The sequence below is a fragment of the Ixodes scapularis genome, unplaced genomic scaffold (assembly GCF_016920785.2).
Source record: "Ixodes scapularis isolate PalLabHiFi unplaced genomic scaffold, ASM1692078v2 PGA_scaffold9__187_contigs__length_104089568, whole genome shotgun sequence".
NCBI classification, from domain to species: Eukaryota; Metazoa; Arthropoda; class Arachnida; order Ixodida; family Ixodidae; genus Ixodes; species Ixodes scapularis.
Window position 1 is genome coordinate 61,267,304 of NW_024609884.1, and position 27,639 is coordinate 61,294,942.

Below are 27,639 nucleotides of genomic sequence, written 5' to 3' on the forward strand. Positions count from 1 at the left end.
CTCGCAGAGTCCACAAGGGGGATTTGTCCCGATGCATCGGCAGGTTGTCCGACCTCTGGAGGAAAGACAGCCAATGTCGGTATCTCCTCGATCGCCTCTGCTGCGGTGCATGGGCCCTTCTGAAAGAAACTTCAGAGTCACAGTGGTGGCTCTGAGAGGAGCATGTTAAAGAAAGCACTGGGGCCAGGGTGGGGGTGATAGAACTAATCAACACAAACAATCCACATGCTGGCGAAGTGGAAATGGGAATTTCCCATGGCTGCTATCGCACCAGTGGATTTTATTCCAGGGCCTGGTCGTGACTGTTATTTTCATCAGTTCCTTGCATCAGGAATGTGGAAGCGCCTTGTCGGCAGGGTCCAACTTTTTTGTCTTCCCTACGGGACAGTTAATGTTGTTCTGACCGAGTAAGGCCTAGGGTTGGAGAAATTCTTAGATATGGGCTTTCCTGATGAGGCTGGCATGAACATGAATGCTCGTAAGAGATTTTTTTTCGACTTTGTATGGTAAAGGGTGAGGTAGAAGGGAGTTTTTCCGGACATAGCTAAAAGCTTCTGCTCTCTTGGCCCAGTGCAAAGGCTTATGACGGAAGGAGGCTGCTGCAGTTTCCTGCAAGGTTTCTACAAAGCGCAACAGCTTCTCTCAGTCTATTGGTGATTGTCTATGCTCAGATCACAGAAGCTTTGTTTCAGCGCACAGCTCTTAGCCGCCCGTTTTCGGGTTTGGCGGCGTCGGCGTAACCACGCTAAATTTAGTGGGAAAATTGACGTCGCATGACCTCAGCAGCAGTTCAATTCCCTGCTAAATCTAGCTGGGAAAATGACGTCACATGACTTGGTGTCCAACACCTATGAACGAATTCAGTTTCTCTGCTACATTTAGCAGGAATATTGACGTTATGTGACCTCAACACCAATTCAGATTTCCCGCTAAATTTAGCAGGGAAACTGAAGGAGGAAGAGCAGGGGAGGAGGAGGGAAGAAGCGGAGGAGGCGGACTAGAGGATTAGAGAGTATGGAGGAGGAGGAGAGGCATACCCTCTTCTCCTTACCCTCCCCTCTTCCTCCTCGAGAGCTGCGTTCTAATTTCGCATTATAGAGATTTATAAACGTCTTTCATTTTTTTTCTTTTAAAGATAAACACGTTGGCCGTGTAGCTTATGTGGGCCAGGTGCCCTGAGAAGTCCTAGAACCCGGGAGACGTAATGCATGATTGGTAAAAGTACCAAGTGCGCATAGCTTGATGGACATAGGAGGACCCTTTGGTAAAAGAATAATAGTGAATCTATGGAGCCGGAATAAATCGTAGCTGTGCAAATGCGATGCAGTTTTTGATCTCTAGTAAAACGGCAACACTGCATTCACTGTGCTTGTGAGTGTCCAGTTACACAGCTTTGTCACTGTGCTAACTAGCCATTCCATGTTTGGAGAAACTTTTTGCATCAAGTGGCTTACCATGAAAAAAGTTTATTTCAAACTATTTAAATTTTGTGGATATCAGACTATGCTTGAGGATCATCCCTTGAGAACGGTGCAGTGCATGCATCAGATGTGACCCATACTTGTTACCTCAACAGAGAAGCAAGTTTTGTTCATAGTTCATATGCTGCAAAAAATTTGGTTGTCAGGAAAAAACAAAAGCTGTTTACAGTTGAAATGTGTAAATTTTTCAAAACAACAAATAACTGGTCTTAAGTGCACATACAAAGGTTTAATTCACCATGGCTATATAAAGAGGGAAATTGTGATGCTTTGCAAGGAGCAGAATTTTTTAATGCAAAAGCATTAACTGGTTGGGGCCTCCTCTCCCCCCTCCCTCTCATAAAGCACTTTGTCATGGGCGCCCCCCCCCTCAAACAAAATCCTGGCTACGTGTCTGCTTCTCGTCAAGGTGTAATTACCACAGTACATTTCTTTTTTTGGGTGTACACAGTGGCCCGGGACCCAATAATATGACTGAACAATTAAATTACACAAGCGAGTCGCCGAAACAGCACGTTGCTTCTTGACGAGTGTCGAGGCAATTTCGGCCGAAAACCGACTTCAATATTGGCCGGATGTACGGTTTTGCACCTCGTTCAGACATCCGGCAGGTATGGGTGTACCGATGCAAATAAACGATTTATGTCTAATAGCACTGGCACCACTGATCTCTTAGGAGGCTGGATTGCGGATAGAGGCCTGTATTGCTGGGGTCGAGCGGCACCACCAGCAGTCATCGCTTGACACAATATAATGCATGCTATAGGAGAAACGGGAAAACTCAATTTTATTACGTTAGGTTCTTCTATATCATGAAACTTCTATCTGTTTCCGCAAATAACAATTCATATTGTGGGCAAGAATATTAAATGCGTTAGAATACAGTCGACTCTCGTTAATTCGAAATCTCTTAATTCAAACTTTCGAATAATTCAAACTAACGTGCAGGTCCCATCCTAAGCGTCTCTATGGGAAGAAACTCCTGATAGTTCAAACTTTGCTTTATTCAAACAAATTTTTGGCCCCCCTCAAATTTGAATTAATGAGAGTCGACTGTATCAATCTTGTTTAAATAAATGTTGTGTGGTTGAGGGTCCAGGGCGACTTGGTTGGGCGGTAATTGTGATGTGTTTAATGAGACAAAGGGTACCGAGAGTTATTGTGGAGTCAGCAGTGATTTTGGAGCCATCAAAGCTCAGCAAACGATAAGTTAGAAGGCCTTTACTGGGGACATTTGCATTGTTTTAACCGCTTGTACATAGTACTTCATGGTGAAAGCTTTTTCTTTGAACTGCTGCGAGGGCTTCCATGACAAACTGAAACTCGGAGCTTGCCGTTCAGTCGCTGAACGTGCCATTTATTTAGCAACCGAAGCAAGCGGCATCTGTAAAGCTGGTGGTGCTCCGGCCCATTTTTTTTTTTTTTAAATCAATGTTTGAACGTTTGACGAATGTCTGTTTGGTCTCCAAGAACCCGATATGATCGCAGCACGTCATAAAATGCTCGGCCTCGAGCACTGCATACAAGCTTCCAATTTTTGCGCGTTTCACCCTTAGACTTGCGTGTATTGCCTCATGGTGTAATTGGCCAAAACAACAAGGACGAAAGCGAAGAGAGAACTAGACAGGACGCGGCGTATTGCCTGTTGTCAAGCAATGGCCGCCGGTGAGGCCAGTGACGGGCTCCTGATCCGCGATCCAGACTTGCACTGTGAGAGTTCTAATGCGTTACACCCGCGGAGTGCTGCACGGAGAACAGGCCTCGAACGAACTTGCCGAATTCACAGAGTGCAGACTGATGCTGTCGCCATAGATGTTGTAGAAAAGTATCGACCTCAAACCGAAACTAGCGCCTTTTTGTTCGATGTGATTGGTGGGAAAGCGAGAGCGCGGTCGCTGCCATTGTTTATCTATAAACGTTTTTTGCTGCAACATGTAACTTATATTTGCGATGACTTCCAATTAAGGAACTCTGCTGTCAGAGATATCTACAGACTACGTAATTTTCCGAAACCAGCTGACTACAAAACAGCATACACTTGAGAAAATTGATGGCACTGTACGCGCAAGAGCTTGCTTCGTTTTAAGCATAGTATTATGAGTGAACCACTGAAAGGACACGGCTTAAATCTAGTTCTTTGGAACATCCAGCAATACGTTTCGTAAGACTTTTTATTTCCCTGGTGAGGACATTGAGAACGAGTGCTTTTTCAAGACAAAATACGACGGGGCATTATAGCTGCCGTTCAAGTATGACTTTGCTTGAGCCTCGGGCAACGTCTCCATGTTCAGCCTTCCCGGACGCTGAGTGAATGCGTCACAGGTTTCTGCTGTGGGAGCTTTGTCGAAAAATGTTCCGCTTTTCACCCGCACACAGCTGATGCGAGATCTTGCGGCCTCTGTGTTTGTCTTGGGCCTTTCATAACACACTGGTAGGTTTCAGCATCTGTACGGCAAAAAAAACGACTCAAACTTTGCAAATAAAACACGGGTCGTCGATTCCTCCTTTCGTGAAATATCAGACGCTTACAATTCAAGCTCGCATTTGAGTTTGTGGCCTGCGGGACGGGATTTTGAGCAGAAAACCACCTTTTTCTTCCAGTTTGCTGTGCGAATGCCACATCGTAGCAGACGACCTCTTGTCGTCTGCTCTCGCTTCTTGCCTGGGCGAGGCATGACGGGATTGTCGGCGCTAGAGAGCTCAAAGACAATGTACAGCAAGTGGCGTGAACGCCCGCCTCCCCGCGCTGTATCGTGCTCTCGTGCACCGCCTAGGGATCGCGGGGGATTTTTCGTCAAAAGTTGCGAAGTTGAGTGGCGCGCAGGGAGGAGGAAACTTTGCGGCCTTCTTTTGGTGACTCCCCCCGCTACGTCAGAAAGCGAAGAACGTTTTGCTCCACGAGCTTAGCTACCCTGTTGGTGCAGCAAGGCGTGCCACTCGGCGCCTTGCCGACATTGGTGCATAGAATCTCATTTCCATCGCCTGTGCTGTGAAGTTGTGAACAAGCCCTTCCAGCCTCCCAAGGATGTCCTGCTTCATATTTCTGGCTAAATATCTCTCCGAGGACAAATGCAGAAACATTGCCTACTCCTAAACTGGGGCAATATCCGATGGATCTCTCTCCAGCTTCCACATTTTCCCACAAAGTAACTATCGGCGCTATTCCAGAACAGGTAAATTAGACAAAAATTGCTGGGTCACGTATTGATATTGCACACTTCATCATGGTTATAGCGACATGAAGAATCTCTGAGGAAACAAAACCTGATGGAAGCGAGATTCCAAAGTTCTGCATTTTGCCGTTTTCTACGTCATCCATCCGTTTTTCGGTGGAAAAATGGGAAAAGGAGAACAAAGAGGGTGGCATGGGATACACCCTCCAAGATATGCATGTTCCCCCTGGTTGCAGCTGCCATTGAATTGGATTGGGCAGCAGATTCTGCCCAAGTTGGTGGCGAGAGTGATGCGAGTTGCTGGTGCGAGCGTGCAGAGACGTTAGCGACCAGTTTCTGGCATGTAAACAGCTTTTGCATTCCCTACTAAAGTGACTCGTAACCTTGAAGACAGTAAACAGCACTGCAGGATGTGAGTCTGGTGTGTGTGATGCGTGGCTTGGGCTCCCCTGTTGCGCCTGTAAGTATGCTCATGTTATTCCTCGCTTGGCAGTTTTGGCTGTCTTGCTTAAAAATATTGCCCACCTCATGTTTTTCCCTGTTCACCTTCACCAGAAATTCCAATTTTTTTCGGAACTTCATGGTAGTTCTTTGGGATGATGACGTCCTGTGAGTGCAAATCAAAGCAATGTCAAACTTATATGGCGCAGAGCAGTTGGCGGGACAGGCAGCAGTCGAGCGGGAGGAAAAGTGTTGTGTATGGGAATTTTATTACTTGTTTGTCTCCATTTTTAGTAAAGATTTAAACTAGCCAATAAACAGTTATGGTTTTGCCCATTGTGGAACAGTGTTCACTGAACAATTTTGAAGGTTTTGTAGGTAGGTTAGCCTGCATGCAGTAGCAGCAGTGGGTCTTGGCCCCACCGTTCGAAACAGCTTGGGCGAGGGTGACGCTCTGATTAAGAAAAGGGCCCCATATGCATATGGCCTGTCACAGCATGGTTGAAGAGGTCCGCCGCTCCTTGAGGGAGGCACACGGGGAGAATCATTTTTACAGTGGTACTTTTTGGGAGAGGTAGTCGGGTCAGTAATGACTTGGCATCCTGAGGCAACTGTGTGACCACCCGGCAAGTTTGCGCATTGTTGACCTTGTCCACTATCATGGCATTCGTTCTCCTGAGGCCTGTATGAATTGGGCAGGGCTTAACATTGAAGCGCCCAGTTTTACACTAGTCAAAGGGGAGTTTTTGTCCTTCTTGCTAATTGAAGAGGCCTTGCAAGGTAGGGAAGAAACAGCTGCTGAAGCATGTAAGCCGGGGCTCTTGCGAGCAGCACCCATTGGTCGTTTGGCTTGCAGGAAAGACATTGTTTGGCACACGCTTTTCTGCCCGGCACTTTGTGTTCCCTGCTTGCTGGTGTGGTTGCACCTTGCCCTTCCGCCGCAAGCAGGTTCAAGGGCATGCAGGCCTTGTCTCGGCAGCTGTCTTTATTTGGAAGCAACGTGAGCCGGTCTGCCTCTATGTAGGCCGGATGAAAACAAAGCTTAACTCGTGGGCAATTCTGAAACACCCCTTGGAGATGCTTCCTAGTCCACTTGGGTTGGGAGCGGACCAAGGCATTAGCTGAGAAGGGCTTCCTTGGCTCACTGAGGTCGAGGCTCCAGCTGCAAAAACTGATGGGGCAGTTCTTTAACCCGTCTCAAACTATTGTGCTGCAGTAAAGCTTGGACGCATATGCTTTCTCACGATTCGAGCTTGGAACTGATGAAAGAATAGCTGATAACTTTTCAAGTTCTGCATGGAAACTGTAGGAGTGGCAAATGGGTTTAAAATCCTAGTAGCGGAAGCCAGTATTGTACTATTGTGAATCGTTTGAATATCTCTGAAAGGTTTAAAAATGTCTGAAGGCAATTCTAGGAAAAGAAAGCCATTGGAAGACAAAAACAGCTCGGGCAAAAATCATATAAATGTATCAGCATGCTTTCAGAAACTTAAAAAAAAAGCTTGAAATTAATATTAGGTAATCATTGGATAAACACAGGAAAATGGTAGTAGTAAACTGTAGACACTATTAGAAAATGATTGCCCCTTTTGGAAAACTAGAAAAAGGAACTGCAAAGGGCTGTGTATGTAATGCTTCCATATTTTTTCCTCGCAAAGTATGTATGGCATGTTTATTACTGCCGTTAACATGGAATTTTGGTTCATTTTTCACAATCATTAGGTCATTTCTAAACAAAGCTTGTCCTATTATGTACTTTTTTTTTCACCATCGCTGTGTAACGTGCTAAGTTTGTGTCCCATTACTGTGTTGGCTTTGACTTTGCTGCAGATTGTGACAAAGTTTCAGCTCTGTGTCGTGCCAAAAAAGCCATCCTTTGGTTCGTTAACCCTTTGACGGTCGATTCAAAGGGTTAACGGTCGGTTTTTTCTCCAAGAGATGTTTCCCAGTGGTCCGGCTTTGTTTGCAAAGGAATAGCATAAAGAAAGGGTCAAAATAGCGAATGCAGGCTGTTTGTTTATGATACAACTGGAAACTGCTCAAATAACAAAGACAAGAAAGCTGTAGACAGGACAAGTGCTGGTCAATGTGCAGGTTTTTTTCTTAATTATCTTGCGGGGGCACGTGCAGGGCTTGTGATCTGTGTAGGTCTAAAAGAATTGAATGAAAATATTGAAGGCGAAAAGTTGTCATCTTTCTTTCATTTGGTTTCATTTTAGTACATTCGCTTCCGCACATTCCAATGGCTTCAGATACTTAACTAGAGGTACTTCACGGAACTTCTGCGTCGGATGATGAGCTCTCATCTTCTAAACTTAATTTCGAAAAAGGTTGAAAGTCTGAATCGGAAGAGCCAGTGATGCCGTTGACTCTACCGCCAGAGCGGTCAGCATACGAAGTGAGCATGTGCACGGAGTGTCTAATTTGAGAGCTATAAATAGCCCAGCAATGAGAAACAACTTGCGGCTATAACGTTTATAGTTCACCGAAGACAACAAATAGCAACACCTCCCGCAGTGCGCGCAGTTTCATGTTTAGGCGGGCACTTTCAAATGTGTAATCACAGCCGTACATGTGCGGCCATGTCCAGCAAACGGTTAAAAGTACAGTCAGAAGATTACATTTTTCAGACGGCGCCAAACTGTAACCCTACATGACCATCTCCATAGTCAAAGTCAACACCATTACTGAAGTGGAATTAAGCATCTTCTTTATCAATAGCAAAAAAAAAAAATCATTAAATGTGTAATAATAGAAATTACAGAAAAATGACAATGTTTGTGAGGAGCATAACGATCACTGTTAGTGTGATTAAGAAGTATGCTATTCTTTGTAAGCAAAATATTTTGAGCCATTGTTTTCACACCATTCCACATGCAAATACGAATGGTAGAACGCCTTCCAGAAGCATTCTTTTCTATCAAAAGACACAGGAGGAGAACGTCCCAATTCGGGACATTCCCCTCCTCTTTTTTTTTTCATTGTCTTGAAAGTTTTTTTTTGCTCACCACAGCCTCAGGTGTTACACAATATGATTAGCTATCACCAGCTTGCCTGCACACTCACCATCTTTTCGTTAATTAATTTCTACATTGAGTAGAGGATCCCCAGGCAAAACTTGTGCTTATTGTTGTCATGCCCACTGATTCTACGTTTAAATGTTCTCAAGAACGTTGGAGGAGCAGAATTGTAATGGCCTCCGAATAGCCTCACCACTGCTTCCAGTGTGTTACATTAGCTAGCTGTCTGAATTTTGTTAGCATGCTATCGAAAGTACCCTGTCACTTTGAAACTGCATATGGTTCTGTGCAGTGCTTGAATTGTTAGAATAATGTGCCGAGTGGTAATTCGTGTCAGTCTTTGTCCACTGATCTGTGGCCAATTTAGGCCTCGAACTCAGCACTGCCATGACAGTGCTGATAAGATGCTGCAATGCATGGATTTAGGGGAAATTGCATGGCTTTTTTCTGGACATGTATGGCTGAGAGATGAATATTTAACCCCTTCACTGTCTTGCTTGAGCATTCTCCACCACCTTTTGCTCATCCTCTACAACGCCCAGCTGGTCAAGTAAGCCAGTTTCCAAAGAATGTATGATTTGTTGATTCATTTCTGGACTTGACGGCCCCGTTGGGTTGCCTTGATTACATACCGAGTTAGGTGATGCCCGCATCATACTTCTTTACTGGTGCAGAGATTGAGGTGATTACTCTCTGCTTGAGAAATTGGAGATATGAGTATTACCCTGAAGGGTGTAATCGTCTCGCAGAGGGTCCTCTCTCAGAGGGAGACTGTTGAGCGACTAGCAACGTTTCAGCGCACCCGCATTATCAACCAAACGATTGAAAGGAGCAAACTACTCCTTCACCATCGCAAAAGATTTTAGCATGTTTTTGAGCGAAACCTTACACACAAAAAGGGAGAGACTATTTTTCGATATGAAGGCAATTGTTTTGTCGGTAGTCTATTTGACCAGAACAGGAAGGATTTCAGAGACTACAATAAAACCTTGATATGACAACCCCGCATCATGTGAAATGCAATGTAACAAATGTTTTCGTATCGCCATTTGCCTACTCAGAGTTATTCAAGGTCACATTGTGTCATTAATATGCATACAGGCAGGGCTTTCAGAGTTTTAGAGGAAACTCTTTAAGATACCCCATGATTACTCTTGAGTTATTAAACAGTTAAAAGAAAAAGTGAATTACTTACGCAAAGTAAAGTACAAAGCGATAAGAAGAAAAAATGCTTGATTTAGTGGGGTGGTTCTGTGCCGCTGTTTCGATAAGACAAATGTTTTGCCCATTGTGCATGCACGTTGTGGCAGCTGTGGCGAGAAAACAACTTTGCTGTATGGCATTCAATGCTTATTTAACCCTTCATAACTCCAAAGTTGAATACTTATTTATTTAGTCAGGTTATTCTGCAGCACCCAAAGGGTATTACCATGGGATCAGAGTACATGATCATTTTGTAGGAAATACATTCTGCACTTACACTCAAATATGCAAGCATTAATAAACTCACTTATGAGGGGGAGGCACAGTATATCTCATACACAGAAGAAAGCATTATGCACATTCGTTTAACAAAGATAAAGAAAGAAAAAAAAAAGTAAATTAATGGCATTGAAGCAATATTGCTGGGTAGCCGTTACCATTCTTCAGTTGTGTGGAAGAAATTAGAATTTGCAAGCATGTTCCCACCTTTGTCAACAAAATACAGCAGATCCAAAAACCTTTTTTAGTCCACTATCGTTTTGTTTCGAGTACCATATTTTCCGGCGTATAAGACACACTTTTTTTCCAAAATTTTCGGCGGTGCTTCTTATACACAGGTGCGTCTTATACACCGGAAAATACAGTATATCTTATGTATTAAGAGGGAACTCTGGTCTTGGAGCTTTTTTTCTTATTTTATGACCAAACCAAATGAAACTGCACAAGGGTATTCAGCTTTTTATGCTGATTTCGAATATCTGGTCATTTTCTCTCTCAGTCAGTAGAATTGTCTTCAAGATGATAAAAACTCGCCCACCTTTGTTTGGATGAACAATAGGGAAAAAACTACTCAACAGAATCTTTTCTTTAACACTTGGCTAGATACTAAGAAGTGTAGAAAATACAATGTTGGAAGCACTTTCAAGATTAGCCCACTACTAGTGATTTTATCACTCATTGAAGTTCACTGCCATGTGTGTGGCTAACAAGTAATAAAACAAAAGATCAATTCCAAAAAATGCTTAAACCTTTATTAAGAAATCTGCTCTCAACATTGTAGGCTTCACACATTTAGCTACATGTTTTGGGAAAAGTTATATTTCTTAAAACTTGTGTTTGGGCGAGTTGGTTCATACTGATTTAAAAGGTTAAAAAGCGCAACACAACAAGGACAATGAAGGCACAAGATCGTATGCCAAACCCACACTGCAACCAATCACCGCTCTCACAAGCAACTATCTAGAAACATTACTTCTTTCTCTAGATTATAGAGGCGTTTTATATCAAAAAGAAAGATGACAAATGCATTAGCGCGCCCTCTCTCTTTTTGCTTCAGAAAGAAGTAATGTTTCTAGATAGTTGCTTGTGAGAGCGGTGATTGGTTGCAGTGTGGGTTTGGCATACGATCTTGTGTATAAAAGTGACAGTGCTGTTTCTAATAAAATCAGTTGTGAGTTAGCGCCTGTCCTGTCGTCTTCGTGTCTTCATTGTCCTTGTTGTGTTGCGCTTTTTAACCTTTTAAATCGTTATATTTCTATCTGCCCTAGACGCTGCAGTATCCCTCCTGCAAATTTTCAATAAGTCAAAAAATTGTGTTTTGTGAAAACGGTGTTTTAGAGTCGACTTCAACGCACATTCAGCCTGCATAGACATAAATTGATTTATAGCTCAAATATTCATCCACGAAATTAGAAACCTGGTAGATTAAAAAAAGCAACAGCTATGAAAATAAAGTGGCTTAAATTGTGGCTCATTTTTTATTGCACATAAGTACTTTTCAAACACAATGTATTGAAATATCCTTTTTCATCCCAGAATGAACGATATCATGTGTCCTTTTCCTGCCTGAAGTGTTTACAGAAATTTGAGTACTGCCCTGAAAGTTAAAAAAAAATGGGAGCAATCTATTAGGTTTTTTTTGTTGGAACTGGACAACCAAAAAATTTGTTCTCTAAGTAATAGAGAGACGAGCAATTAGTAGAAAAGGAAGTGTTACACAGACACTGAACCCAAGCTAGTATCCTTCCTCTGCCTTCCAGTTTGACCGTGGTTGGATACTCGTTGAAGTGTGTGTTTTAAAAACTGAGAGAATGAGGTGTTTAGGAAAAAAGGGAGTCTGCTGCCACTGGCAGCTTGCATGCCTAGCAAATGTGTTCTTTTTGTGTGTGGATTACCTTCAGGGGTAACTTTCAAGACATGACATAATGTCGAGGTGTTAAGAAACTGGAGATCTTGTGCTCCTCCACTGTAGAAATTTTGATGTAACAAGAATTGTGACAGCAAAGCCTCAAACTCTTGAACGCCACTCTGTTATACCGAGGTTTAGCCCTATTGGCTTCGAGCTCTGTTGGAGTTGGTCACTGAGAGGCGTGTGGCAGGCACTCAGGGAAGCTAGGCACTTTAGCTGTGTACTTTTCCCAAAGAAAGATATTTTGGAATGTGAAACTTTTCGTGGGATACCCTGACCATACAGTTGAGTTGTGGGGGACAGCTTAACCTCCTCTTCTCACGAAATGACTGTTATCACACCATGTTGACCTTTTGATCATTTATTCAATTTAGGGTTGTGCAAGTAACAGGAGGGGATTATAAGTGAACTGGCATTCAACAGTCATCAGGCCGCTGGCCCTTGGCTTGCAAGCCCTCTTCCACTGAATTGTAATAAACCTAGACATGTCTAGCAAACAAGTTGTTAAAGGCTAACAGTTACTGCATTTTGTTGATTGCATGGGCATATGTGAAGCCGTGCATCATTCTCTCTTGTAATAGCAGTGTTGATGGATAGGAGTTTGGGTAGTTTGAAGTCGTGTTTCGGTTCGTGAGAAATGCCTAGCTGCTCTGACTATTTCGGCAAATGGGGTGGTGATGCTGGTTGGGCATTGCAAGGAGGACATCGGGGGGGTCTGGCGGCATTGATTTATGCCACACTGAAGTTAAGAGCAGGCTTGCTGGTTAAGACCATCTGGCTATGGGTACCCTATCTGGGAGCAGTGGCCGAACGTCTGCCTGAAGGGATTTGGTCCTGAGCAGAGCTGGCGACTGAGGTTCTTTGGGTTATTGTACACCCCTTGTCGCATTTTTCTTCTAACTTTTGGTCAGGTCAAAGGGTTGGGTTGGTTCGCTTCAAAACAGTAGCGATGTACGATTGGCAGGCAGGGTGTTGGCTCCAAGCAAGAAAAGACTCGAGAAAACACAACTTGAGAAAAGTGATAAAATTTTTCCTATAAAATTTGCCCAGTTACTGGCTAACGGTGAGACAGAGAAGGGATGCAGGGTGTACTTTCCCAGAGCGACGTGCCAGGAACAGCTGCAGCCAGAGAAGGGAAGTATCTGGAGGGGAGAAGACGGGGGTGCAGCACCATACAGCTACCGGGGCCCCACGTGCATGGCTTGAGAAGGGTCGGGCGGGGGGGGGGGGGGGGGGGTCTGTGCACACCCGGGTAAGAGCGCCGCCATCTTAACTGCTGCCACACTAGGACCATCCAAATAACGGTTTGCCCTCTATCCGTGCGTGTGTGTGTATGTGTGTGTCTGCGTGGCTGTTTGCGGTGGTTTTGTTGCGTGTGTTCAGGTGAGTATGTAGGTTTCTTTACTTTTTTGAAGGTTGCTGTAGCCAGCACTTGCAAGCTTGTTTCTTGGCCCAGTTCCCTCACTCGGTTGACGCATTTGAGGCTCCCCAAGTGTCAGGACCTGTGCACTCCTCTCTAGTGTTTTGCATACTGACTCTGCATGCCTCTGTGTGGATGAAGGGCGTCACGATGGCTGCCTTGCCTCGTCCCCCCTCCCACCCCTTCGCCTGTTCGGTGTGTGTGTTCATGGGGCTGGTCCTACCCACTCAACCCCTGAGCAGCCGTGCAGCCCCCTCGCCAAGGGGTACCCTCGACAGGGACTCAACCTCTCTGAATTGCATGGGGCACTTGCCAGTGGCAGAAGCGTCCAGGGGGCACGCTGATCTCTGGGCGGGATCATGGGGGAGGAAACCAGGGAATCCAGCCTTCGATGTGCAGTGACGCCACTGTGCCTTTCGGTCTAAGGGTTGGCTCGAATCCCTTCCTGCCATAGTCTCCTAATGAACTGTGGCATTATGTGGCATTACTGTAGACAGTACACATTATTACGTTCTGCATTATGTCTGTTTACTGCGTTTTTGCAGGGAACGCTTGGGGAAGATCTCTTCATCTTTTTGGCTTTTTGTAGATCTGCAGCTGCTCGACGTATTCAGTGTAGCTCCCTTATTGCAACCGGACTGGAAGCAGACGCGTTTCATGCTTGTTTTGCTTTTCGTGGGGACCTGGCAAAAATTGAGCATACTATCAGACTTGCATGCTTTGTGAATGGCCCACTTGAGTGAGATTTCAGGTATACGTGTTGGGGGGGGTGGGGGGCAAGTACGACCTAGGGTGCTGCCATCTTGCTCGCTTGGGGTGTGCTTGGACGCGTCATAATCTGATTACGTAATCGGATTATGACGCGCCCAAGCACACCCCAAGCGAGCAAGATGGCAGCACCCCGAGGCCCTGCTTGCAAGCATGTATAGAGTACTGTTTCATTTTGAACCAGTGCTTGGTTTTCTACTGTGCAAGGGTAATGATGTCTGTGGTGTCATTAATGCAATTTTTCCTTGTAAACATGAATTAGAGTGCTGTTCACAGCATCAAACCAATTACTTGCAATATAAACAATGTTTTGCCAATGACTGAACAATAATAAAAAAAAAGAATTTGAGGTGAAGTAATAATTTCTTTCAGATCACATTATTGACTGTGGCAAGCGTCAGGTACGGAGTGTAAGGTGATAGTGAGCGAATTAATTGCCTAAAATCCCCTAATTCTGAAATATTTACATTAGCTGACAGATTCCAATTAGAGATTGGTTGTCTATCGTCAAAACATGCCATGGCTGCTGTTAGGATTCAGACAGCTAAATTCTGCTCCAAACTATTCTGAAGTTCAAGTTTGACATTATCTCCAGTTCTTAAAAACTGCCCATAAATTTTTTTTCTACAAATGATAGTAAAAAGCTTTGTGTAGCCCAAGGCTTCAGAGTTTTTTTAGACTTTAAATGGAAAATGCTTGAAATGTATCTCAATGTTAATGTTCAAAAAAGAATAAAGACTGATTTACCAGTCGAGCTCCAAGAGCAACATTTCCATTGTACATTCAATTTCATTTCGAAAGGCCTTCAACTCGTGTTGTGCGATAGGTTGATATGTAATTAGCGTCGAGTTTGGGACTCTAGGGTAGCATAGACAGATTTTTTCTACCCTGCCCTAGATAGGTCACCTTCGGGAGTTATTTGAATGGTTTACTGTTTATTTGTCCACGTAAAGATCCTTCCTCAAGAGAGCGAGGCCAATTTCCATCCTTTATATTTCTTTCAGATCGCTTTGCTCGAGAAAACCTTGTTGTTGAGGTACATAGTCTGGTTAACATAAACTGGCCGAGTGCTGTGAAAACCAAGGCCACCACTTATGAGCCTTCGGTTTAGTTGTTTGCAAAACCTGGTCTAAAATACTATATCGTCCGAATTTCAGGATCACATTTTGTGTTCTCTGAATTTTTGAGAGCAACACAGTAGGTTTTGACAGTAACTACATAGCAAGTTTTAAGAGGAACAACAAAAATGTTGGAAGTGCACACCTGAACCCTTGAGATCTTTGCTCTATGGGAATCCTTTGATTTTGAGACTATACTGCTTGAGGTCCAGCAGCTCTTTCTTTATGGTACCTAGCTCTTCAGCAAGCTGCTTATCTTCAGCCTTGAGAGTTGTCTGTTCAGCCTTTAGTTCCTCTGTCTCCTGTACACTTGTAGCCAAGTATGTTTTTCAATCTTCTAACTTTATTTATGAAGTCCATTGACTGATTTAGGGCTTCTATTTCTGTGCCTAACCTTGTCTTCCTAGCACTTGTTTCTTGGCTTAAATTTGTATTTATAGCATCCAGTTTTGCAGAAACTTTTATTTGGCTTAGGCCTTTGCCAGTTCCTTTACAGTTCTAGGTTGTATTTCAACCATATTCATTTTTTGTAACAAAGAAACAATCAACAGGTTTGTTTGTGGGCTTGGGACTGGCTCCAGTTAAGAAAACATAGTTTCAGGTTACAAGTGGGGAATGTCTCGACAGACCACCTTCGTGGCTTGGAGGTTTTGCATGAGCCCTCGGAGCATATGTGCAAGGTTCAAACGCCGAACTGTCACTTCCTCAAGGAATCTTTTGGGCGTTGCTCGTAGCCTTAGTTGCTTCGTGACAAAGGAAAATGCTGGCATTTGATGGGTGACGTAGCACTGCTTTGAGAAATGATGACTCGTGGTTAAAGGCTGGGGTTGCATGGTTGCTCAGGGTGCGAAGGGAGCCAAAAGATTGTCAATATTTGAAGATGCCTTCCTGGGATTTCGCATGGTGGGGACGAGCCTCAAATGCCCGTCTGGGCAGTCTTTTCGTGGAGCATATTACCAAGATGTGCCCTTTGGACTTGAATGAAGCTTTTGGCTCCTGTATTGACTAATGCACAACCCACTGATGAGTTCTGCCTGGGAACAGGAGACTCCCGGGTGCCTGGGGCCCAGCTCAACACGTACGAGATGGCCTTTGCCATTGCGGGCCCCATCTGCCTCCTTTGCATCGTTTTGCTGGTGGCGGTGTCACTATGGCAGCAGCGGCGGCGGCACTTTCGCTACGAGGTGGACAGCAGCCTCGAGAGCGAGCCCATTCTCCTACCACAGGGACAAACCATCAAGGACATGATGGAGATGACCACCTCGGGCTCTGGGTCGGGTGAGTGCTCGGTGCAGAGCCACACGGTGCCGATGTATCGGCCAGGGTGGTCGGCCATGGGCATGCCGTTTACCTGCTTGCCGAAACCCAATGGCACTCGCACAGGTGGAGATTGGGGAACAGTGATACATTAACGGCGGTGGAGTACAGGGGGCTGTGAGCAGGCACGACGAAGTTTGGTTCAAAGCAATAAAAGCACCTTGTGGAGAGCCCGGATGGGTTGAGCTGTTGGAAGGAGGTTGTAAGGGACTGCCACTATTCTCTTCTGAATTGTACCAGTCCATTCCATGGCGTTGCATGCAAATGGCGCCACATGCGGCATGTTACCCCATCTGCTAATACTTGGTTTTGCCAGCTCATATTGCCGCCCACTGTGCTGCCTGGCACCAATAGGGCCACCATGTGGCTTAACGCTGCTGAAGGTGCTGCTTTGCATAGCGGACATGTTCTGATTTGTACGCTGCTCATTACATGTACCATATTTTCCAAATTATAGTCGGTAGGGGCTGGTTTCAACTAAGAAAAAATATTTTTCTTAGCTCGCACCCGGTGCATAGTCTGCACGCTGTGCAGTCTGCACTTAGTGCCCAGTCTGAACTTAAAAATCATACACAGCACATCTTGACAAATGTCTGCTGTATTAGCTCACAAAGGAGCTTGTATCATCCAGAAATCACCATTAATATACTTTGTTATTAAAAAAAATCTTCACGCCTTGTCACAGTGATTGATCTAGAAAAACACAAAACCATGTATAGTCTGCAGACTATACACCAGAAAATACAATAATCATATTGCTTGTAATCAATTGCTTTTTGGGGTAGTTTTGTTATCACTTGATTACTTTTATTAGGTAGTAATCGCAAGAGTAATTTTATTACTTTTAGAAGTAATAACATTACTTGTAACCATTACGTTTTTTTTTAACTACCCTTCTTGGTGTCTGACATAGGTGTAGACTACGGGGGGGCATTGGGGCTCGTGCCCCCCCTGGTGAATTCGGGGGGACAGAGCCCCCCCCCCCCCCCCCCCGGGCCCGGGCCGTGATCCTTACCAAGACGCTGTTTACGTGCCATGTAACGAGCTTCTAGTAGCAACATGTGAACAAAATAACACCCACGTTGCCTTTATTGACAAAATACATGAGAAATGGAATTCCGGCGTGCTTTCGTTAGCTTCCAGTTCTGTCTTGAAGGAAACGCGCAGCACCCCCCCCCCCCCCCCCCCCCCCCCCCCCCCACCACAAGGAGAACTCAGCCTGCCCCTCCCGGGAAAATGGAAAGTCTACACCGCTGGTGTCTGAGTTTATGACTACTTAGTCACCAGCTTGTTACCGAGTTGTACGAAAGGAGATCAGTCTTTTTGTCTGCTCAGTTTATATAGTGGTTTGTTGGGTTTCAAGCTGACACTGTGAAGTCTGACTTGTTGACTAAAGCCTTTCAGTACAAAGGTGGATGCCTAATGCAGCATTTTCATCTTTATTCACCATTCAAACTCTTCTCCCCTCAAAAAAAAATCTAAATACGGCTCAAAGCACCTCTATGCTCTGATGCACCCAGAGATAACCAAAACCAGATAATGTTGCAGCTAAGGTGTGACAAAAACAAAACAAAACAAAAAAAACTCATTCACATGTAAGATAAATGGCCAGCATTCCACAAGAATGCTCCATTTTCTGAATTTAAGTTTTTGAGTGCTTTCTTTGTGTAAAAAGCTGTTTATAGTCCAACGTCCATGAATGCAATGTGAGCCGGCGCAGACTGATGTTCGTTGGCCACTGTGCCACGTCACACCACGCCGAGAAGTGCCCGAACAACCGTGTTTACAGTCCAGCGTTGACCAGTGCGGTCCAACGCGCCCCGGCGAACTGCCCCACTTTGCACCTGCGTGTCGCCTTGGCCATTACATCGTCTCTACACCATATTTCCGCATCCTGGTTGGTATCAACCATGCAATCGGTCAGTGTGATTTGTCCTTGTCGTATAGCCAAGCTTCAAAACAGCGATTCGAGGCAGTGGTTAGCAGTTTAAAAACAAGCAAATGATGGGAGGTAGCGAGTGCAAACCAACATTTATGTTCTCTGAAACGTCACACAAATGTCGACGGAAAAACAAAAAATCACAATATCGCTTCCATCAAAGCTAGCCTCTTGGCAGGTTCGCAGAGGTCGTGCCAAGCGACTCCTGTGATTCCGCCGGGATGCTTCGATGAAATTGATGCACTAGATATTCTACAGCGACCTCCTTTTTGACAGATGGCCAGTGTGTTATCGTTATAGTAGACTTTCACGTTAACCCAAGTAACTGACACCAGAGAGAGTGAACGATTCCTAAATTATGCATTGTATGCGTTTGAAATTGTAGCGCATTTCACAGAGCCCATACAAACAATACAGGATTCAGACCAATTTTTATCGTATGCTGCTACTATCATTTACAAGCTGAGACACCCCAGTTGCAAATTTTTGGCCGGCTAAATAGTTTGGGTGCTTCACTGGATCCGCCGTTTCCGTTCATTCAACGGCACTTGTAGTTTCGATCAAGAACAGCTGCCGGTGCGTATGACTAGCACATGATCATATATAGCACACAGATTAGGTCATACTTAATTGTAATTAGCTCTACCTGTGGCACGTCATTGAGCTTCCAGCTTTTGCTGGCACTTCACCACCACCGGTTAGTTAGGCGTATAGGCCTAATGAGCCTCGGGGGTAGCGCATCCTCGGAGCAGTCCACATCCATGTGCACTCTCGCCCAGCCGAGTGCACGTACGTTAACTATGCACGCCAACACGGGAACACGAGAACAGCACACGACACACGGCAAGAATGGCAGCTTCAGGTCGCAGAAATGAGTTCCTCGCACACTCCGACTTGCCCCAACATCAGGAATCCCGAATGGGGTGCTTGCGCGGGGGCTTCTGGGACAGCCACCATCGTCGACGACGCAAATAGAGCATGCTTGATTTCGTCGTGAGCTACGCTGACGCGCACTGGGCTACGCCGTATTGCGCATGACGACTGAGTATAGACCCCCGTTCGTAGCCGGTGTCGGCCAACGCGATCGGGCGCATGCGCTCGTCGACGTTGTGACAGAGTATAAACATCACTTAAAGTTGTGTGAGCATGGCACAAGTCATTTCAAATGTTCCATTGAGCGACAGTGCTAAATCCTGTTTGCTCCTTTTAACTATTGTGGCCTTGATTAAACTCCCGAAACATTGCCTTTTTGCCTATTTTAGCTCATTTTTTGCGTCCAAGTTCGTACAAAAAGGTGTTTCCCCTTGTTTTCGTAGTAATGGCACCTTTTGTGTCTGCCATGGAATCCTCGAACCAAGCCTCTGACAGGGAGATGGTCTACCAGAAGTGGTGGATTAAGATGAGTAGTTTGTCATCCGGTGATTATAATCTAATAATAGACAGTACGAAAGACCCATTTTCAAACCTGCAGAAAAATCGGCTGTTTTGGAAATCTGAAGTATTCTGAGAAATAATGGTTACTTTTTTCAGAAATGGCCAATTACGTTTCCTTTCAAATAATCAAGTAATCTGATTGAATACTTTTTAGCCAAGTAACTGTAATTGTAATCAATTACTTTCTTGGGTAACGTGTTCAAGACTGGGCATATCTAATGAATGCTCCATGAAGCTTGGTGTATGCGGGCACATATAATAAATGCTCCATGAGGATTGCTGTATGTGCAGCATTACAAGCAGGGCAGCTGCCATTGAGCTTGGAAAGATGCAAAGATAATGCAGAGCTAATGACCAGGAAGATCCTGTGCATTTCATGACTCAGTGGGTATATTGGCAAGCAGTCGACTTCTGACACACCTGACTATGTGGTGGTGATATATGCCAAGTCACTGTAGCGCTCTTGGGCCTGAGGGTGGTTTGTTTGATCTGTACAATACATTGTTCAATGTACGGTTCCACTGTAACATTTAGGCTAACTTTGGATTCTTGACAGCTTCCAGGACTTAATGAGAGATTGTTAGGTAAAACTGTCCTGTTCAGTTGACACTGCATACTTATAAGGCTGGAACAATGTCTTTGGGAACAGCAAACCTTCTGTAGGGGCTAGTTAGTTTGGCATACTTTTGAATGGAATGTGTGCTGCTTAGAAGTTAAAAGGCAAAAAAATGAGGGAGAAAACTGGGAATTGACACACACATATATGCATAAAAATTCGGCAAAGACTCTTAAGACTCCTTACGTGCAGGAATGCAAAAGCATTCCTTCATGCAGCACATTCCTACAAAGCAGCATGCCACTTCTTCCTTTCGCACACGGCGTTCTGGCAGTAATATTACGCTCCCCAACTGCGCAGGCGTGGTGAACCCCGCTGGCTTCACAACGGCTTCCATGACGAAGCCTTGCGTTGCTGTACTTTTCTTTGTGTTTTATTTCTTAGGCACGTCCGCTTTGACCTTAAGTGCACCTGCCGGTTGCCATGACGAAGCATCTGCGTGGCTGTGCTTTTCTGTGTGTTTTATTGGGAATGGGGAATTTAGGTGTTGTTTTGCTCAGCCAATGGGAATTTAGGTGCCATTTCGCTCAGCCAAAGGGAATTTAGGTGCCATTTTTCGCTGCTAAAGACAATGCCGGCTTCGCTCCATGGGACAGCTAATGCTTTCGCATTACTGAAGTACAGCCCCATAGTACAGCGTTGAAGCGTAGGCCTCGCAGGGCTGCATTAACACAGCCTAGTGAGGCCTACTCTTTAGCCTTGAAAAGCACTTTAACAGACATGACCTCTTTCTTCTATTAAGATTGCACACAAAGCTTTATGTGCCTGCAATTTAGATTACCTTTAAACTCAAAAAGAGATGTAGATATTACATTCACATTCATAGCCCCAGTTGCCACAATTAACAAATTGCTCTAGTGTACTCTCTCATTCTTGCTTTGTTGCCTTGCCCATGCCTGCGTGAGCAAGGCATGAAGCCACTATGGTGTCTTCATGCGGCTACTTCGTTCAGGTACATCGGGGGGTGTGGTGAGAAAATAGAGTTCTCGTACCATTTTATGGTCCTATTTCTCCGGGGCTTGCACTTAATGTGTTCTGCTGATGTGAGCCAAGAAGGCAGCCCACGGCGCAGCAGTCTCGTGTCCAAAGGTATTTCAAAAGGGTGCTGTTACCTTTGCGAATGTTCTCGTTGCTTGACTGGTGGGGCAGTTCGATTTAAAGCTGGTTCACACATTTGCGCTTGACTGATAAAGTGTGTTGCATACCCTAGTAGCCTATTTTAATGCACTGGTGCCATCCATCGCTAGCCCCTGAACACTTTTGACTTACTCATAATTAGACTGAAGATTTTGCAGCATTTGCAAAATGAAATCAATGAATGAGAAATGGCTGCCTATAGCCTGTTTATATAAAAATAAATACAGAGTTCAAAAGTGTTTTGGTGCTCCCCGATAGATGGTGCCAGTATGTTAGGTGGTTATAACTGGGAACACAATGCCCTTGATCCCAGTCTAGTGCGAACTAGTAAACCAGCCTTTAGAGTGGTGCCTGTGGGGTCTTGTGCAGGGTTGCCCCTGCTGGTGCAGAGGAGCATAGCTCGCCAGATTCAGCTGGTGGAAATCATTGGAAAAGGTCGCTACGGGGAAGTTTGGCGAGGCCGGTGGCGTGGCGAGTCTGTGGCAGTCAAGATCTTTTCTTCGCGAGATGAACGCTCCTGGTTCCGAGAAGTCGAGATCTACCAGACGGTGATGCTCAGACATGACAACATCTTGGGCTTCATTGCGGCTGACAATAAAGGTGAGTTCTGCCTGACGTGGAGATTGCCCGATGCAGTAGACGCATGGCGGAAACGGCAGGCGTGGGCTGCCCGGCAAAGCAGAAATATTTTGAGCCCTGCTGTTTTTTATTTGAGCATCTTGCTCCCACGGCAAACATCCCACTATAGCGTCCTCGCTCGAGAGCACCCTTCGAAACATCGCCCATTCCTTTCTTTTAAAGGGAAACTTAAAAAATTACTGAGTTATGAATGGCCCTGTGTACCTTTTTGTATCCTGAATTTGGTTACTGTGCTTAAATTGGGCTGACTTTAGCATAAAGCACTTTTATTTTGGAAAAACATTGGGCCATTGCCGCTGGGCGTGTGGTGAACCCAAGGTTCGTACAGCTCCTTGAAATCCTTGAATACCCTGGATCTCATTAGAAGCCTTTTGAGGGCCCTTAAATATCCTTGAAAGTTGAAATGATCCTTTTATTCCTTGAAAATCCTCCAACAAATGCGTAAATGGGACCGCGTCGTCTGGCAACATGGCATGTCGTTTTTACTGAAGGATACAGCCAATCCAATCGAAAGTGTCCCGTGTCATCGCCATTTTTGTTTTTTGTTGAGTGTGTTGAGGATCGTGTTGGCGAGTGTGAGACACTTTCAATTGAGATTGAAAGCCAAAATGCCGGGTGGAAAGTGTAGGTTCCAGCCTTCTTGGCTGGAACACAAAGGTATCATCAGTGGATGAGACGAGATACAAATGACTTTTTCCGAGCGAAGTGCGCAATTTTTTGAAAGTCGATTGGTGTCACCACAATGGGTGAAAGCGCTTTGAAGAGTCATTTCAATAGCGCAAAACATAGATCTGGAGCTGAGTCAGCTGCTTCCAGCTCGTCTATCGCCTCTTATCTTCTGGCATCAGACTTGGTGCCGGATACCCCAGGCACCAGCGTGCAGGTGTAAGTACCTCACAAGCTGCGACCGTTGACACGGATTGTCGGCAGCACGAAATGGTTGTTGAAGCCGAGATTTTGTGGACAATGAAGGCTGTGTTGTCTCACTACTCCTACAGCTCTTTTCGAATTGTGCAACAGAGACAATACTGAAAAACAGCAAGGCGAGCCCTAAATGCATTCTTGAGTATAGATTTGAGTGTCGCAAGCTTCTGGTGTAATTGACATTGAAGCTTCTTGAATAAAGTCCTCTCAAGTACCCAATTGCCTGTCCTGCTTTGATCTCGGAGAAATGTCGAAAACAAAAAGACGCCTCGGGAAGCTCAAAGTTGTTTTGAATTGAGGGACCTGGTTTGTGGGCAGTATGTCAATTTTTGTCACGAGGTCCGACATGGACTGCAAGGCTACGAAAGAGGCAAAGAGCGTATTGATAAGTTTTTTGTGCGCCTAACGAAGTACGACACTTCCTTTTCCACACTGTGGGAAGCACTAAAGCTGCTCCTTCTGCTCAGTCATGGCTAAGCTTCTGTAGAAAGAGGTTTTAGTGTTAACAAACAGATTGCTGTTGAAAACTTGGCAGAGATTTCGTGTGTTTCTCAGCGGATCATCTTCAACGCTATCAAAAACCACGGTGGCCTGCTCAATATTCTACTGTCGAAGAAGTTAAAGTCCTCCGTACGCCTTGCAAGGTTGAAGTATGTTGCGTACTTAGAAGAGAAGAAGAAAAAAGCAGCCTGTGAGCAGAAAATTTTGAAGAGAAAAGCAGTTGAAATGGAGCTGGAGGGAGTGCATGATAGGAAGTTTAAACTCCAGAAAACTCTGAAGTGCCTGCTCGAGTCGGCGGATTGCTTCTCAGATGCTGAGGCGAAGAATGACTTGACATTTTTGGCCAAGGCCAATAGTTTTCGCTGAACAGCAAAAGAAAAGGAAGCAGCTATAGCTGCTGTAGAATCAGAAATTCTTGCTAAAAACAGCTTATTTCTTAACTCGTCAATAAATAAATTTCTTCGAACCTTTCTTGAATTTTGCCTTCTGATTCCCTTGAAATCCTTGAAAAGTCCTTGAATTTTGCATCAAAAATTCTGTACGAACCCTGGGTGAACCTCACCTGTTATCCGTCAGTTGCGTTGTGATGTTATCGTCGGCATCTTGGAGCCAGTTAGGGAGGGTCACCTGACACTGCTTTTGCTACTTTTCCTTTTTTCTCCTTTCCTCTCCTACACTCGGCTGAGAGCAGGAGCAGGAGCTGCAGCGAAATTGCAGTTTGCGATTACGTATTTTCTACTATAATAACACAGAATAAAAACCTCTCGCAGGTTTAATTTAATTTAATTTAATTTATTCTACCTTAAAGGCCCCGAGGGGCATTATTACATAAGGGGGGAAATTTATAGCACATTCAGATGGAAAACAAGGTTTATAGAAAGGTAGAAAACAAAAAAAACAGAACAGTTGCGTATATCCAGACTCTTGCAACTTTTTCGAATTCGAAACTGCTTAAATCTTTTTTTTTAAGACAATATATTGATTTTTTAGAAATGCTTCGAGACGTTGCTCACTCGTCTAAAGTCATTGTGGAAGCTGTTCAAGCCTGTTCCTAGTCCAAAACTTTCTGCACAAAAATCTATTAAAACTAGAGCAAGTTGTGCGACATGGCAACAGACAGTGTGCTTTTTTGTGCCATGAAAAATATACTGTACCAACTCGTGAAGTGGAGACATTTTAAATCTTGTCATTGTCATGGTGTGTGGGCCGACAATAGTTATGCAATCCATTCCAAGCTAAAAATGCTGGTGGCAAAATGCATGTTTTTAGAGCCCCAGACATATCCGCACATTTACTCTCCCCTTCCCTACATTGGTCCTCCAACTTGTCGGCCAACCCTCTTATTGGTATGAGCTTGAGACCCCTAGCCTAAGCGATTCTATGTATACAGTCGACCGATTTTTCGGACTCGGAGGGGACCCCGAAATTGTCCAAATAATTAAGCGGTCCAAAAAATCGATTTCAGTCAAAATATCACATTTCCACGCACATTCCGCTGCATATTGGCCACTTTCCACTTGCTTGATTTCAATTTTAAGTTCTCATGCTACTTGCCCTTTATATTGTTCACTTCTCACTTGTTTGTTCATCTGTTAGATCATGGTGCTGCGCTTTGTCGGCGCTTTCGTTGGCACGAACGGCGAAGTTGAAGTTGGTGCCATTTTGCACTATTTGGAGACAACGTTTAGTCCACCAAGGTCACTTCAATACTAAGCCTATCGGCAAAAAACCTTTGCGCTCAAAAACCACCACAAGAACGGCACATGGCCGTTCTTCTCGCGGTCGCACTCAAAAAACACTGGCCACGAGATAAAAACTGGAAAAGCAATAAGAATGGGCAGGCAGCGGCCATGTTGGCTATAGCGGGACCGAAAAACCCGACTATAGCCTCAACCCAGCTTTTTTTTATTGCGTAGGACGTGATATCGAGGCTACAGGGCAAAATCGCAGTGGCTGTTTTGGGGCTGTAAACTGAGTAAATCACACATATTATGTCCGAAATATCGAACAATAAGCTTTATGGCATCAGAAATTTTGGTCACTGTTGTATGTGAACTCTATGGGGTGAGTGATGGTTCGGCGAAAACGTCCGAGTAATCGGTGTTCAGAAAATTGGTTGGTGACTGTAATGGGGTAAAATATTTGTCTCATTTGCAGTCTACTGAAGCTTGTGCAATTGGCTTTTGCTTGTTTGGCAGACAATGGGACCTGGACACAACTGTGGCTGATCACAGATTACCACGAGAATGGGTCGCTGTTTGATTACCTGACAAGGATCCCCGTCGACACGAGCACCATGTGCAAGATGGCCTACTCGATTGCAAATGGGCTAGCACACCTGCACATGGAGATCCTGGGCACGCAGGGTGAGTGTGGCCGGAGGGAGGGCCGTCGCCTGCCAGACGACTTTCTCGGTCCTTTTCACCAGACGTCCTTTCCACAAAAAGCTGTTCTACTAAAGGAGCTGCCGCCACACGCCAGCAAAAGGCTGCTACCGGCGTCGTTGCCTGCTTTGGGGCTGACTGCTTCATTTCACCGAAACTTAGCAGTGAGCGAATGTTACGGCCCCTTTCAAGCCAATGGGAGCGACGGAGGCAAGGCACATGACACCCTTTACCAAAGATACAAGGGCAAGAGTGTAACAGAAGCAGTTGGAGAAGAGGGGAGGGGGGAACTCTTCTTTTAACCAAAACCCTCTTTTACGTGTCCCAGACGTGGCTATCCTCCCCCTTGTAGATAAGCCAGTCACTCAATATTCGTACAAAGGCGGCTTTTCTCTCTCTCTTGCCCATGACTTTGACAGCACTGGCCAAGCTAGTGAGGTAGGGTATAGTCATGCGTCTTCCTCCGATGTGCTCAATGGCTCGAACGGGCCGTAGCATTTTGCTCTTTGCCAAGTTATGGTGAAACAAGGTATAGCAGTTCAAACCCAGACTAGATTGTAGTATTACAACGTTCTTAGAACTGTCTAAGACATCACAAGTGGGCAGTGTTACTTTTACTAACAAATTTTGAAGTGCCACGTAATTGAAATGACATTCGCTAGGAGTTTTCACGTCATAATCAGATTTGAACGTGCAGCTGTCAGAAATTTTTGGGTATGCCTGGCAACCGCGAGAGTGTTTAAAATTATTGACCCCTTTCGTGGAGACTTAAAAAATGGAAACATTGCAGAGATGTGCGAATATTTGAAGCTTCGTATAATTCGAGAACAGGGTTTGCTGTTCGATTCGATTTGCAGTGCACTTTTACTGCTCAAAGCATGAAAGTTTTTTGTGACAATTGCGAATAATGTCTTAGAATTCCCCAGTTTCTTCTGTCAAGCTTCACTACTTTGCACCAGCGCTCTGTCTTCAATCTTCACCACTTTGCACTGGTGCATGCACGTCAAGCTTCACTGATGTGTGCCTGTGTGCTGGGAGAAACGGCTGACTTGTCCGAGTATCTCGGTTGACTCAATGATCTCAGAATTTTGCTCACTGTTAGAGGTCAGCTATGCATAGATATCTGGGCCAGCTTGCTAGGACAGCGTCTGAGCTGAGACTGGGTGAAAGAAAGTACTGCAAAGGCTGGGGCACGCGAGCGTTTTGAGGCTCGGTTTGACTCGGCTCATGTGCTGGCTTTGGCACTGCTTTTGTTTCCCCCAGCCTCAGCTGAGATGCTGTTTCTGGCAAAAGCCAGCCCTGATACTAAAGGACAGTGCCAGGAAAGAAACCTCGAGCTATATTCAAATAGATAGGAAAGTGGGGCAATCTCTGAGGTGATGCAGTAGTGGGCCAACTTGTGGCAATGGTGAAGCAAGCTTCAAGCACTTTGCCTCATTCCAAAAATAAAGTTACGGTATATACTAGTATCTTGGGTCCAAATAGGGAACATATCAGGTGTTAAGCTGATGAGAAGATTTAGACTATTTTAAATCAATAAAGTAGTCATTGCTTTGCTTGTCACATTGTGTGTTTTACTCAACACATCTTATCAGGGCCTTTTTTTTCTTAATTAAAGTCTGTCAAATGTTTCTCATGGAATTAAACTGTTCCTTTTCATAGATATACTTCCTTGAAAATATGTCCAGCTGTGATTTCCTAAAGTATCTATACTTAATTAAAGCTACCGTATTTACTCGCATATTGGTCGATACGTCGTATAGGTCGACCCCCTAACTTCGGGACCCCCGAAAAAAAAAAAAAAAAGTTGAAAAATATAATACCGGGATTTGCGTATTGGTCGACCCCCCAGTTTTGATGAGGCGATTTTTGAAAAACAGGTCGACCTATACGCGAGTAAATACGGTAAATGTAAAATATTTGTACTAAAAAACTA

At 44.7% G+C, this 27,639-nt stretch overlaps 1 protein-coding gene across 2 annotated transcripts in view; it reads left to right on the forward strand.

Annotated features, from left to right (window-relative positions):
- The window catches only part of LOC8038463 (TGF-beta receptor type-1), a 51,005-nt gene that overhangs the window by 17,824 nt on the left and 5,542 nt on the right, over positions 1 to 27,639 (forward strand). For both annotated transcript variants that reach the window (XM_029982440.4, XM_029982406.4), the window contains exons 4-6: positions 15,857 to 16,090; positions 21,625 to 21,855; positions 25,518 to 25,685. In XM_029982440.4, the coding sequence (XP_029838300.1) occupies positions 15,857 to 16,090; positions 21,625 to 21,855; positions 25,518 to 25,685 (633 nt within the window). The remainder of the gene's footprint in view (positions 1 to 15,856; positions 16,091 to 21,624; positions 21,856 to 25,517; positions 25,686 to 27,639) is intronic.